Source organism: Chanodichthys erythropterus, chromosome 4, assembly GCF_024489055.1.
Source record: "Chanodichthys erythropterus isolate Z2021 chromosome 4, ASM2448905v1, whole genome shotgun sequence".
Classification (NCBI taxonomy): domain Eukaryota; kingdom Metazoa; phylum Chordata; class Actinopteri; order Cypriniformes; family Xenocyprididae; genus Chanodichthys; species Chanodichthys erythropterus.
The window spans coordinates 22,174,387-22,189,319 of record NC_090224.1 but is presented as its reverse complement, the minus strand read 5'-3'; the positions used below and the strand labels follow the sequence as shown (position 1 = coordinate 22,189,319).

The window sequence follows — 14,933 nt, the reverse complement described above, 5'->3', positions numbered from 1 at the left end:
TAGTGGTATCATAACAAAGTGAAAGCAATTGGGAACAACAGCAACTCAGCCATGAAGTGGTCGGCCACGTAAAATCACAGAGCGGGGTCAGGCACACCGTGCGCAGAAGTCGCAAACTTTCTGCAGAGTCAACAGCTACAGACCTCCAAACTTCATGTGTCCTTCAGATTAGCTCAAGAACAGTGCGTAGAGAGCTTCATGGAATGGGTTTCCATGGCCGAGCAGCTGCATCCAAGCCTTACAACACCAAGTGCAATGCAAAGCGTCGGATGCAGTGGTGTAACCAATCACGCTTCTCTGTCTGGCAATCGGATGGACAAGTCTAGGTTTGGCGGTTGCTAGGAGAACGGTACTTGCCTGACTGCATTGTTTGGTGGAGGGGGATTATGGTATGGGGTTGTTTTTCAGGTGTTGGGCTTGAACCCTCAGTTCCAGTGAAAGGAACTCTTAATGCTTCAGCATACCAAGACATTTTGGACAATTTCATGCTCCCAACTTTGTGGGAACAGTTTTGGGATGGCCCCTTCCTGCTCCAACATAACTGCGCACCAGTGCACAAAGCAAGGTCCATAAAGACATGAGCGAGTTTGGTGTGGAGGAACTTGACTGGCCTGCACAAAGTCCTGACCTCAACCCGACAAAACACTTTTGGGATGAATTAGAGCGGAGACTGTGAGCCAGGCCTTGTCACTAACATCAGTGCTTGACCTCACAAATGCGCTTCTAGAAGAAAGGTCACAAATTTCCCATAAACACACTCCTAAACCTTGTGGAAAGCCTTCCCAGAAGAGTTGAGGTTGTTATAGCTGCAAAGGGTGGGCCAACTCCATATTAAACCGGATTAAGAATGGGATGTCATTTTAAGTTCATGTGCACATAAAGGCAGGCGTCCCAAAACTTTTGGCAATATAAAGTATGTATTGAAATTGAAATCACACAAATAGAAAAGACATGTTATGAAAATCTCAAAATTGACCAGTGCATGAAAAACGAAGTCTTAAATCTGACTTTTTCCATGTTTAAGTGCTATAATTGGGTCCCGGTGCATCTACCAACCCAGAAACCGTGAAAAAGAACAACCCAATAACTTTATTTTGGCAAGACTTTCTCTGCAAGCAAGTGAAAAAACAAGACGCTCAGATTTCGCTCCCCTTGTGATGTAGGAAGGGAATCTTATTATAATATTACCGGCCCTTAACCTGTATGTTTCCACCATAGACTGTAAAAAAATATGGACATAGTGTCCATGACGTCAACTGTAGGTTTCTGAAGAGCATTTTTGAAGTCTAAAGTGGGCCGTCACCATCTTGGCAGCGCGTCACTCCCAGATAACTGAAAATGGGCAAAGAGGGGGAACATGACTGGAGCTGAAACCATGCCCCGCCTAACTCGATGTGACCAAGTTAGCTCAGGCTAAGGAGCTATCTATCTATCTTAGACACTATCTAAAATATTAATAAAGATGATAAATTAAACATAATTTGAAAGTTTTAAAGGTTTACTGTCAATCTACGGTGTCTGTTTTACGATATAGATGCTCCAGCAACAGTAATATTGTAATTTTTGTCGGGTGTGCAAATGACAACACGCAAAATCACAACGGGACTTCATACCTTTGTAATGAAATAACGATCGTGAGATGAATCCAATCCATCACACTTGTCCATGATAAGCATCCATTGAAAAACATCCAACAGCACTTTTTGTGTTAAATCCATGAAATATTGATATATTGTCCATTGCTTGCATCACATTTCGAAATTCAAACAATAAAAACCGTTTTGTGGATCTTTAATGTGACGTGACAGATTGTTGTAGCGACTCAGCTCAAGCGGCTCGTGAACCGATCATCTCTTCTTACTAGTCAATTTATAGCATCAAATAAACATGAATGAACATGAAAAGGAATGTTGTTTCAAACACAGAAAGACGTCAGTACTCACCAATTATCAAGTTCGAGTCCACCGAGGTTAATCTTCTAACTCCTGACTGCTTTGCTGGACAAAATGGCGGATTCGGCATTATGACTGGTTAGATCGCTTGTCAATCAAACTCCCGGCAAAGGGTCAATTAGCTGAGGTGACGTGACAGCTAACAGACAGCAAACAAACGGCTAGTAGTGACAGCAGTGGCAATCCACCTGTCATTCAAGTGGCCACGCCCTTAATTATGCAGAACTTTAAGGCTTAATATAATTTAAACGGATGAGTTATAAAAAAACAAAAATCACCCCCCTCACAGTTGTCATTAAGGGCAAAAATAGCTATACAGACCAAAACCACTTTTTGTACCAGACTGTAAACATTTTTTTTGCTGTAAAGTTTGTCATTTTAACATAGGGAAAGAAACAGATTTGACCCCCTTTTGTAGCCTGTCCCTAGCGGCCGGTCAATGAATTGCAGTTTAAGTCACTTCCATGTTGGCTTCAAGAGAGACTGCGGGAGGTTGCCGCTTGGTTTCCACCAACGCTGATCAAACACACTTCAATGTCTTCAATGTGATTACGTGAAAGCTAATGTGTTTCATTAGCACATCGCTAACGTACTGTTAAATGTGGCTAAAGTCACCACTGTTTCTTACTGTACTCACGGAGACCAGAGTCATGCCATTATTTTAATTTTTAACCCGAAAACGCTCTGTAAAATTCATAAACGCATCTTCATTCTTATTGAGTCTTTCCAACTTTAGCCACGTTAGCCGTGCAGCACGCTATGAAACTCATGTTAGCAAACATCCACAAAATACACGCCATACATGATTACAGTTTGTAATGATCCATTTTGAGAGTTATATTTGCTGTGTGGGCTTCTCCTGTATTGTTTATGCCTCAGTGTATTGGAATCACGAGCTTGGGGGTGGAAAGCATGAGCTCATTTGCATTTAAAGGTACACACACCAAATCAGTGCATTTTTTTTCTCGCAGTTAAAACATGGTATAATAAAAAATCCATGGGGTATTTTGAGCTGAAACGTCACAGACATTTTCTGGGGACACCAGAGACTTATATTACATCTTGTCTTATATTACATCTTAACACTTATATTACATCTTAACACGCATTCAAGATCAAAACATTAATTTTCTCATAATATCCACTGCAGCATCAGCTCTTTTCTGAAAGAGTCTAAAACGCATCTACAAACAATTCAGTCTCTCTAAGCCCCGACTTTCTGATTGGTCAGATGGCCTCAGTCTGCTGTGATTGATCAGAAACCAAACGCTCATTATCATATCTGAATATCAGAATGCGAGAGGTTCCAGGCTCAAATCCCGGACGAGCCCCCATTTGTCACGGCCGGCTAACAAGCCGCAACAAAGAAGGACACAACAAGTTGGATGAGGGTCAAAAAGGAATAACATTTATATAAGTAAGAATAAAATAAGGGGAAAAAAACCCCCCAAAAAAACAAGCAACCAACAAATATGACCCATACGGGGTTCATAACACAGACACACAGTGATAAGAATAGTAACGAATGCGTCTGTTTTACCATATCAATCTCATCAAAGTGGATTTGCTTTGGCAGCAGAAAAGTCAGATGGCCTCAGTCTGCTGTGATTGGTCAGAAACCAAATGCTCATTATCATATCTGAGTATCAGAATGCGAGAGGTCCCAGGTTCAAATCCCGGACGAGCCCCCATTTGTCACGGCTGGCTCACAAGCCGTGACAAAGAAGGACACAAGTTGGATGAGGGTCAAAAAAGAATAACATTTATTAAAGTAAGAATAAACTGAGAAAAAATACAAGAAAAAAACAAGCAACCAACAAATATGACCCATACGGGGTTCAAAAGACAGACACACAGTGATACGAACAGTATTGATGGTGTCGGTTTTAACGTATCATTCTCATCACAGTGGATTTGCTTTGGCAGCAGAAAGCAGCATCTTCTCAACATGAACAACATGAACCAAACTCTTCCAGTCTCAGATACAACTACAGTGACTGAGGGCGGGGCAAAGAGACGCTGTTCAGCCAATGAACACCAGAAGCTGGCATTATGTAAATTAGTTACAAACCTACATGGGTTCAGCAGGAATTTCAGACGACTCGTTTCACAATTGATTCATTTGTTTAGGAAAAACTCCATTTATCTCCACTTTGACCTCTCGCACTCACAAACAGCTCACTACATGAAAGGGAATATCTGGAAAGGCACAATAGGGGCACTTTAAATCCTCGTCTATTTCTCACCCACGCATCCAGATAAAAAAAGAAAATTCACATTTTAAAGTATTTTTGTCCACGTCTCACTTCATTACTGTCCTGAAATGAATGGAGCTTTAATAAGACCTGTAATCAGCAGTGAGTGAGTATGCATGAGTGTGTGTGTGTTCATAAGTTTCCACCTGCTGCCATGTGACTGGATTCAGACTCACGAGGCACATGGACGGAGAAACGAGATGCAGAGAGAGAGAGAGAGAGAACTAAAACACCTTTGTTAGATTCTCAAGGATCTTTTATTATATTATGTACATATGCAACCTTACACATCAAATTAACATCATCAGGCACAACATGATTAGATGAACGACTTAATGTTTTTCTTCATGATCAACAGGTTCAAACCGTCCCTTTCTGACGGATGTCCACCTGTTTAAACATCAGCGCAGGACTAGAATCGTTTTACAATGATTAACTGCTCGTGTCTCATCACGGAGAAACGCTCTTGCGTTGCTTTTTATAGTGAAAGGAATGTCAGATATTATTTTCGATGGTCAATTTACTGAGACGGAGAATTGTTGCTCTTTACCAAGAAATAAGACGAGACTGTATTTATCTGTATTCTTCAGCTTGATGTACAACTGAAGAATGGCGAATGAAATAGAAGTATGTGAAAATAAACTCTTGGGAATTTCTTCTGTTCACATGTATCTGTTTCTGATGTACTCGCGGTACATGAGCACGTCCTCCTGACACAGAGTCCTGACCCAACCACGACCCGTCTGAACGTGACACTCGAACACTGAGCGGCTCTGGACGTCCACCGCCGGGGCGGACACCTCGTACACGCTGTCCGGCGGGAACGAAGACACCGGATTACTGCCAGGGAAAAAAACAGATACATTAGAGTAAAAATGTGTTAAAAAAATACTACTATATTTAATTATAATAATTGAACATCAAACAAATATTTTTCATTTTTAAAGAGAATATGTATGAAATTATGAAATTTAAAAATATACTATAATAAAAAATTATGTAATTGTATGAGTATAAGTATGTATGAAGAAATTACATTACAAATATTTTTTTAAAAATACTATAATATAAAAATGTTTAATTCTAATAACTGAATATCAAACAAATGTAAAAAAATGTATAAAATTAGATTAAAAATATTTTTAAAAATACTATAATATCAAATTATTTAATTCTAAAAATTAAATATTTAATCTTTATTTTCAAAGAGAATATGTATGAAATTACATTACAAATATTTTTTAAAATATAAAAGTGTTTAATTCTAATAACTGAATATCAAACAAATATTTTTATTTTTAAAGAGAATATGTATTTAATTAAATAAAAAATATATAAAATTTAAATTCTAATAATTGAATATTAAGTACTTTTTTATTTTTAAATAGAATATGTATTAAATTAGATAAAACCATATTTTTAAAAATACAAAAAAAGTAATTCTAAAACTTAAATATTTCATAAATCTTTTTATTTTCAAACAGAGAATATGTATGGAATTACATTACAAATATTTAAAAAAATAATATAATATAACATTTTTTAATTCTAATAACTGAATATTAAACAATTTTTAAAAAACAATATGTATGAAATTATAATATAAAATTATTTATTTCTAATAATTGAATATCAAATAAGTTTTATTTTTAAAGAGAATTTGTATGAAATTAAGAGTAAAATATTTTAAACATGCTGTAAAAAAATATTTCAATTCAAATAATTATTTTATTTTTTTTAAATATTAAATAAAATATTTTTGTTTAAAGTGAATATTAGATTAAAATATTTAAAAATACTATAATATAATATTTTAATAATTGAATATTAAATTAATTTGTTTAATCTTTAAAGAAAATATGTAAAAAAATAGATAAAATGTTTTTTGAAAATACTATAATAATCCTAACAACTTATTAAATAAAACTTTTTTAATTTTCAAAGAGAATATGTATAAAATTAGTTTTTATATTAATTGTATGTATGAATATGAATAAATGGTGTTATAAACGTGTAAAAATGAGCAAAAGTTACATTGATGCTTAATTTATTGCAGACTTAACTTCTTTTCCTGTCTAATAACATCAGGAAAAAGGGACTGCCACTAAAACATTAACCTTTTGGCTAACATTTACTTATATTTATTTATTCTGAATGTTTATTAATGCACATTGTCCCTTTTTAAATAAATAAAATGTTAACGCATAGATGAGGTCTCTAAACAATAACTCAATCTCTTCCCATCTAAAATAAGAACACTACATTCATTTATTGTGACTTATTCTCTCATGAAATGCAAGAGAAGAGGCAATAGCACTAAAATGAATGTAAATGAAGTTGCTCTTGTAGATGAAACATGACTCGCGCTCTTTTTTTTTAATCATGACAAGTTCGATTTATTCAAATATTCAGATAAGGCACATGTAGCAGACACGAGTCTCAGTCTATATTCAGTTTTTATTGTTGTTCGACCATCAGAACGAATCTCTGACCGCCATTAAAACAGATCTCATCGTTATCTCACTAATGTCGTACAATTTACCGCAATTACATGTATTGAATTCATTTTCTGGACGTAAATATCTTCTGGCACTGGATACAGTGTGGGGGGGAGAGTAATATACTATCAGGTCATAAAATAATAATAATAATAATAAAAATAGCAAAACTTAATTTAAGTCATAAGCACACTCTGCGTGACTAAATTTAATCACCTTTAATGACACACATGAAGTTAATTACATGTAATAAATTATTATTAATTTAATTTATTATTATTAAATTGTTAAACATCATCTTATCTACTTTATTCAGTCAAATAAAATAAAATAAAATGTAATATTCTATGAACAACAGATTTGTAAACATTTACATAACGACATGTAAAAAACACTATCATATATATATATATATATATATATATATATATATATATATATATATATATATATATATATATATATATATATATATATAAAATAGGAAATATATGAAACTAAAAAAACAACAACATTATATTAAATTAAATATATTAAATATTATTTTACAAATATTTTAATCTAATTCAAATATTATTCTAATTAATAAATATTACTCTCTATAAAGAAAAAGTTAATATTCAATTATTAGAATTAAATGATTTTATGTTATAGAAATATTTAAATATTTTTAATTTACATTTCATACATACTCTTTAAAAATGAAAAAATATTTAACATTGATCTATTAAAATTAATTTTTTTTATATTTTTTATATTGTATTTTTATATTTTATATATCGTTTTAAAAAATATCTTTTAATCTAATTTGATATAAATTCTCTTTAAAATACAAAATATTTTGTTTAATATTCAGTTATTATTCAATTAAAATATTTTAATATAATTCATAAATATTTTGTTTAAAAATAAATGTTTTATTTAAAATTTAATTAGAATTTCAATATTTTATATTACAGTATTTTGTTTTTAAACATTTCTACTCCAATTTCATACAAATTCTCTTTAAAAACAAAATGTTTTGTTTACTATTCAATTATTAGAATATGTATATATATAAACACACTGTGTGTGTGACAATAATATCATCTCAGTTGATCAGAATATCATCTTTATCTCGAGGAAGGATCAATATTTAAACCCTCTTTTCTTTCAGTTTGTCAGTGTCACTGCTGCTGCTGAAGCGTCTGATCTGATTATTACCGACGAATGAGAGAAAAACGCATAAAGCCGTGACACTTCCTACTTCCTGGGGAAGTAACAGCACTGTGTGTCCATTTCAGTCTCACACACATGGAGACAGGAAGCACTACATCATCAGGATGAGTGTGTGTCTGATGCGCCTCAAACAAACAGTTTTATTTAATTGTTTGCTCAACATCCTGTGAAGCCTGTGTATATGATAAACGTTCAGAAACATCAGTGTAAATGATGTCTGAGTATGTTTTACATCTGTATATGTATATTTATATTCATCAATATTTCATCCAATGTGTTTTGTACTTTTTAACGACACATTTAGACAGTGGATTAGATGTTCTCACACACACACACACGCGTCTCACATGCCCGGTGCTGTCGTGACCTTTATAAACGTGTGTAATTCGACACCTATCAGACGGGCCGCGCTCCGAACGTGCCAATTAAACACCAGATCTCCACCAAACTCCGCCCACAAGTGTTTCCCGCCTTCAGGGACCAATGAGGTGTTGGCACACATGAAGTGAAGATAGTAGATGTCAAAACAAGAACAAAACAAAACCACGTTTCCAACACCAGCATCAATTGAGTGTGAAAAACGATGTTACGCAATGACAGAAAACACACACCTGCTGCACGCCTGATCATGACATGTGTTCATACACGCATCACAGATCACACACACACACACACACACTAAACATGAGCTGCACTTAAAGGATTAGTTCAGTTCAGAATTCAAATTTCCTGATAAATTACTCTCCTCCATGTCATCCAAGATGTCTTTCTTTCTTCAGTGGAAAAGAAATGAAGGAAAACATTCCAGGATGTTTCTCCATATAGTGGACTTCACTGGGGTTCAACGGGTTGAAGGTCCAAATGTCAGTTTCAGTGCAGCTTCAAAGAGCTCTACATGATCCCAGACGAGGAACAAGAGTCTCATCTAGAGAAACCATCGGACATTTTATAAAAAAATAAACATTTATATACTTTTTAACCACAAATGCTCATCATGTGATGCTCCACGCATGACGTAATCATGTTGGAAAGGTCACGCGTGACGTAGGAGGAAGTACCGATCCAGTGTTTACTAAGTGAACGTCAAAGACTAAGTCAAACGTCCTTTACAAAAAAAGGTAAAACAACGATGTAGGACGATTTTGAAGTTGGAGGAGAAAATTAGATGTTTTTCGACCTACATCATGCATGACCTTTCCAACATGATGACGTCATGCGTGGAGCATCACAGAGCAGTGCAAGACGAGCATTTGTGGTTAAAAAGTATATAAATGTGTATTTTTTTTAGAAAATGAGCGATGGTTTCTCTAGATAAGACTCTTATTCCTCGTCTGGGATCATGTAGAGCTCTTTGAAGCTGCACTGAAACCCGTTGAACCCCAGTGAAGTCCACTATATGGAGAAAAATCCTGGAATGTTTTCCTCAAAAACCTTCATTTCTTTTCCACTGAAGAAAGAAAAACACCTTGGATGACATGGAGGCGAGTAAATGATCAGGAAACTAAATTAAAGCTGTTATACATGCAAATTGTATAGTTTAATATTTATTTATCTGTAGTAATTATTTAATATTTTTATAAATATTTGTGGAGTCATAACTGAGAACCTCATTGTTTTGTGCCAGATAAATTCTCAGATCTTTTGTATTCTGTTTTTAAAAAGCTTGGTGTCAGTAAGATTTTTAAAAAATACTTTTATTCAGTAAGGACACATTACATTTATTTATAAGATTATTTATTTCAAATAAATGTTGTTCTTTTGAACTTTCTATTCATCAAAGAATCCTGAAAAATAAAATGTATCACAGTTTCCTTAAAAATATGACTTCAACATTGATAATAATCATAAATGTTTCTTGAGCAGCAAATCATCATATTAGAATGATTTCTGAAGGATCATGTGACACTGAAGACTGGAGTAATGATGCTGAAAATTCAGGAATAAATTACACTTTACTATATATTCACATAGAAAACAGCTGATTTACATTGGAATAATATTTCACTGTTTTACTGTATTTTTGATCAAATAAATGAGCTTTGATGAGCCTTTTTTTAATTCTATTGACCCCAAACTATATATAAACTATAGCGTAAAAAATGTATAATGATGATATAAGGATTTGATTAATGAATTATTATAGAATCTACCAAATAAAATATTTCAGAGCAGCAAAACTGCTCCTTGATCATTTCATGAACCGCTTCACTTAAAAAAGAACCATCAGAATGAACCGATTCACTGAAACGAACTGCTTGAAAAAGAAGATTATAGGGCAGTGTTTGATTTTTGTCTACATGAATATGACATTACACAGCAGCGATGGAGAGTTTGACATCTGTTGGAAAAGTTTGATCGTTCCTGAAGATTCATGATTTGAATGAATTAAAATCAAAAGAGATGTCACATGAGTGTTAGAGTGAAGTTGTGTTATATTCTCACACACTCACAGGCTGAAGACGGTGTCCGACTTCTTCATGTCGTCGCGTCTCTCCACCTTGTGCTGGTTCTGACCCAGAAGAGCAAATCTACACACACACACACACACACACACACACACACACACACACACACACACACACACACACACACACACACACACACACACACACACACACACACACACACACACACACACACACACACACACACACTCTTCATTTGACTCCTACAATCACTATATGACACAGAACTAAACCAATCCAATCCTCAATTCACAACATTTCAACATTTGCAACTGCATTTTAAAATCCAAAGTTTTATTTGCGAAGTTGTAATTGTATTTCCATTTTTTTTTTTGCATTTTAATTTAATTCTTGATTCTGTTTTAATGGTTTAATTAAGTTTAATTTATATAAAAGGATGTCTAAACAAATTAATTTATACAATTTTAACAATCTAATAATTTATTTAAAATTAATCAATAATAGAACTGTATGAAATCCATTTTATTTCTTCCAAGATTCTGCTTTAATTCCATTTTAATGATTAAATTAAATTAATTTTATAACGATGTCTAAACAAAAAAAAAACTTATGCAATTTTAACAATTTAATAAATTGTTAAAAATGCATCAATAATAGTGATTTATGAAATCCATTAAATTTTTTCCCAAATTCTATTTTCTTTTCTTTCCAGATTCCATTTAAAATTTTTTCTTGATTGTTTTAATGGTTTAATAAAATTTTTATGAAATAAAAAGACTAAACAAATTAATCAATAAAACTTTAACAATCTTATAATAATTTATTAAAAATGTATCAATAATAGTTTCCCAGATTCTGTTTTAATTTAGTTCTTAATTCTGTTTTAATGGTTTAATTAAGTTTAAATTATATAAAAGAATGTCTAAACAAATTAATTTATACAATTTTAACAATCTAATAATTTATTTAAAATTAATCAATAATAGAACTGTATGAAATCCATTTTATTTCTTCCAAGATTCTGCTTTAATTCCATTTTAATGATTAAATTAAATTAATTTTATAACGATGTCTAAACAAAAAAAAACTTATGCAATTTTAACAATTTAATAAATTGTTAAAAATGCATCAAAAATAGTGATTTATGAAATCCATTAAATTTTTTCCCAAATTCTATTTTCTTTTCTTTCCAGATTCCATTTAAATTTTTTTTTTTGATTGTTTTATGGTTTAATTAAATTTTTATGAAATAAAAAGACTAAACAAATTAATCAATAAAACTTTAACAATCTAATAATTTATTAAAAATGTATCAATAATAGTTTCCCAGATTCTGTTTTAATTTAGTTATTAATTCTGTTTTAATGGTTTAATTAAGTTTAAATTATATAAAAGAATGTCTAAACAAATTAATTTATAAAACTTTAACAATGTAATAATTTATTACAATTTTATTAATGATAGTGCCATATGAAATCCATTTTATTTTTTCCCAAATTCCATGTTTTCCATGTTTTCAAAAAGGATGTCTAATCAATTTAATTAATAAAACTTTAACAAGTAAATAGTTTATTAATATTTTAACAAAAAAGTGCCATATGAAATGTGTTTTATTTTTTCTGGACTTTTTAATTGTTTGTGTTTTATGATTTAATAAAATATTTGTATTTATTATTACAATTATTATTATTGTGCATAAAACTTTGACAATTTAATCAAATTGCATTTTTCAGATCCTATAGCATGAACTGATGAATCCATCACAGTGAAAGCAAGAGCATGAAGATGAAGTTTTCTGACCGGTGGTATATGAGGATGTCTTCATCCGGCGGATTCGCCAGCAGGTTCAGGCCGTACGTCTCTCTCATGGGCGGCAGACGCTGCTGTGGCTGATCCTGGCAAAGGTCAAAGGTCACACAGAGTTCAGCTAAAGTTCAAACTGACCGAACATTCTTACTTGCATACATGCATACACACATATGCATGTATGCAAATGTTCATTCATCTCAACACTGACGCTGTGTGTGTTTAAAGCAGCAGAAACTGCTCAACAGTCTGTCCAAACACATCAAACACTGCAGAAGTGAAGCGTTACGTAAGCGGCTGAAGTTTTGACGAGCGTGTTTGTGATGGTGTTTCCCTCCGCAGGGCATGCGGCGCGCTTTCGCTCGCATGGATATTAATTAAACTCGAGATGTGACTGATGTGACGTTTCACACGCCGCACACAAACGCACCAGCGTAATTACAGTGTTGCAGGTAATGAGGTTTTTCACGTTTAAATATTTCATCAGTCGTTTACCCCGCCGTATACACGGGACGAACGCGTATGTGAGCGAAACCCGTCCACGTGAGCCGTACGAGCCGAGATCTCACGCATGAGAAATGAAGCTCCGCTCGGGAATAACACGAATGAAAACTATGAAAAACTGGAGTGGAGTCACTGTGAGAGAACAGAAACACAGACTGAAGATCATATATGCATGTTAATAAAATATATAAAAAAAATCCAATAAATAAATCAATAAATTAATTAAAAGATAAAAATAAATATTTTTATATATATATATATATATATATATATATATATATATATATATATATATATATATATATATATATATATATATATATATATATATATATATATATATATATATATATACCACAAAAAAAAATAAAAAGATAAAAAGAAAAGATAAAAACTGGGAAATAAACAAAAGAAAACAAATAAAAAAAACAGAGAAATAAAAAATAAATAAGTTTTTTTTAAAAGTATAAATAATCTAAAGAAATAAATAAAAAAAAGAAAAAGATAAAAAGAAAAGATAGAAAACTGAAAAAATAAATGTTTTCCAAAATGAAAAACCAAAATATATATAATATATAACTTATATATATATAAATAAAACATTTATAACTTTATATTAAATTTATATATAACAAAAATCGAAAAAGAATAAATAAAAAAATAAATATTTAACAATAAATAAAAAGATAAAAAATAGGACAAAATAATTTTTACAAAAAGAAAAACCAAAAGAAAACAAATAAAAAGACAAAAAAGATAAATAAATAATTAATAAATAAATAAGATCAAAAAGAAAAAGTATAAAAAAAAGTTAAAATCCAAAAAGAAAAATAAAGAAAGAGATATAAAACATAGAAAAAAAGAAGATTTTTCCAAAAAGAAAAACCAAAAGAAAACAAATCAATAATAATGATAAAAAAACTCAAGACCCCTTTTTTAGACTAGCGTTTGCCTGTTGCGTTTTACTCTTTTATGGTTTGGGTTTTTATTGATGTATGATCTACAGTATTGTTTACAGTATGATCTACAGTAAGTATTGCTTATTTTGTGTACAGTGCTTTGAGAAGCTGCTATATAAATAATGTTTATTATTATTATTACTATTGTTAAATGTGATGTTCATGGCGTCAGCTCCATGTCTGCTGATTTACCTGTTTTTAGTGCAGGAAACCTTGAGTAACAAGATGGAATATGGCCTGATATCAGTCTATACTCTCCTCCTGACACACAACACTGCCTTCACCGACTCGTCCGTGTGTGTGTGTGTGTGTGTGTGTGTGTGTGTGTGTGTGTGTGTGTGTGTGTGTGTGTGTGTGTGTGTGTGTGTGTGTGTGTGTGTGTGTGTAAGATACCTGACAGTCTCTCTCACACATTCATCCAGTCATGGCAACAGTTCAGTGTGACAAACAATCATGATGCCTTCATAACATCCACATCAGCACATACTGATTAATATCTCCATCCTTCAGTTTGTACCATCCTAACGTAACCCAGAACGGCTGGAAACATTTCGGAAACACCGACACATACGTATGCATTCATTAATGCTCAAAAATCACGAGTAAACTGTAGGTGGATGCTCATAACATCACATCTCAATCTCAGCAGCTCACTCTTGCCAAACACATTATGCATGGATGTGGCATGAGATCAATAAAAAAAAAAAACACACAAACCGATACGCAAACGGACCATAAAATCCAGATCAAACACACAAGTGTGAACACAGATACTCTAGATTGAAAATAATTCATTATGATCACAGCACACAGAAAAAAAATTGGCTTATTATTAATTTATTCATTTTTTTTACATTAGAAATGCTTTTGATTAATAAAATTTAATGTAACCATTAAAACGGAATTTGAAAATATTCAAACTGAATCCGGAAGAATTAAAACATAAAATGAGAGGAGAGGCGTCTGTATTCATATTATTCATTAAAGTCCAGAACGTGTCCTCATTCATTCATCTAACATCCATTAAAATCCCTCTCCTTCCATCCCTCCGTTCTGTCCCTCAATCCCTCCTTCAGTGTCTCTCAAGGTAAATAAATCCAAATGGCCTTGTTGGCATGGAAACATGGCAGAAACCTTGAGTCATTCGCTTGCTCTGAGAGACAAAAGACCGTCGGTCCGAGAGAGTTTGAACTGCTGAATGCTTTAGAAACCGTCCAACGTGAAACATGCCAATATAAATAAAATAAAAAATTCCATAATGTATATTTATGTTTGCAACACAAAAATATAAAATCTGAAATATTATATATATATA

At 32.4% G+C, this 14,933-nt stretch overlaps 1 protein-coding gene across 2 annotated transcripts in view; it reads right to left on the bottom strand.

Moving 5' to 3' along the window:
- Positions 1-4,455: 4,455 nt before the first annotated feature.
- fig4a (FIG4 phosphoinositide 5-phosphatase a) overlaps positions 4,456-14,933 on the bottom strand; it is a 77,975-nt gene continuing 67,497 nt past the window's right edge. For both annotated transcript variants that reach the window (XM_067384524.1, XM_067384525.1), the window contains exons 22-24: positions 12,150-12,244; positions 10,374-10,451; positions 4,456-5,047 (exon numbers count right to left, since the gene is read on the bottom strand). In XM_067384524.1, coding sequence (XP_067240625.1) covers positions 4,870-5,047; positions 10,374-10,451; positions 12,150-12,244 — 351 coding nt within the window. In that variant the 3' untranslated portion in view covers positions 4,456-4,869. The remainder of the gene's footprint in view (positions 5,048-10,373; positions 10,452-12,149; positions 12,245-14,933) is intronic.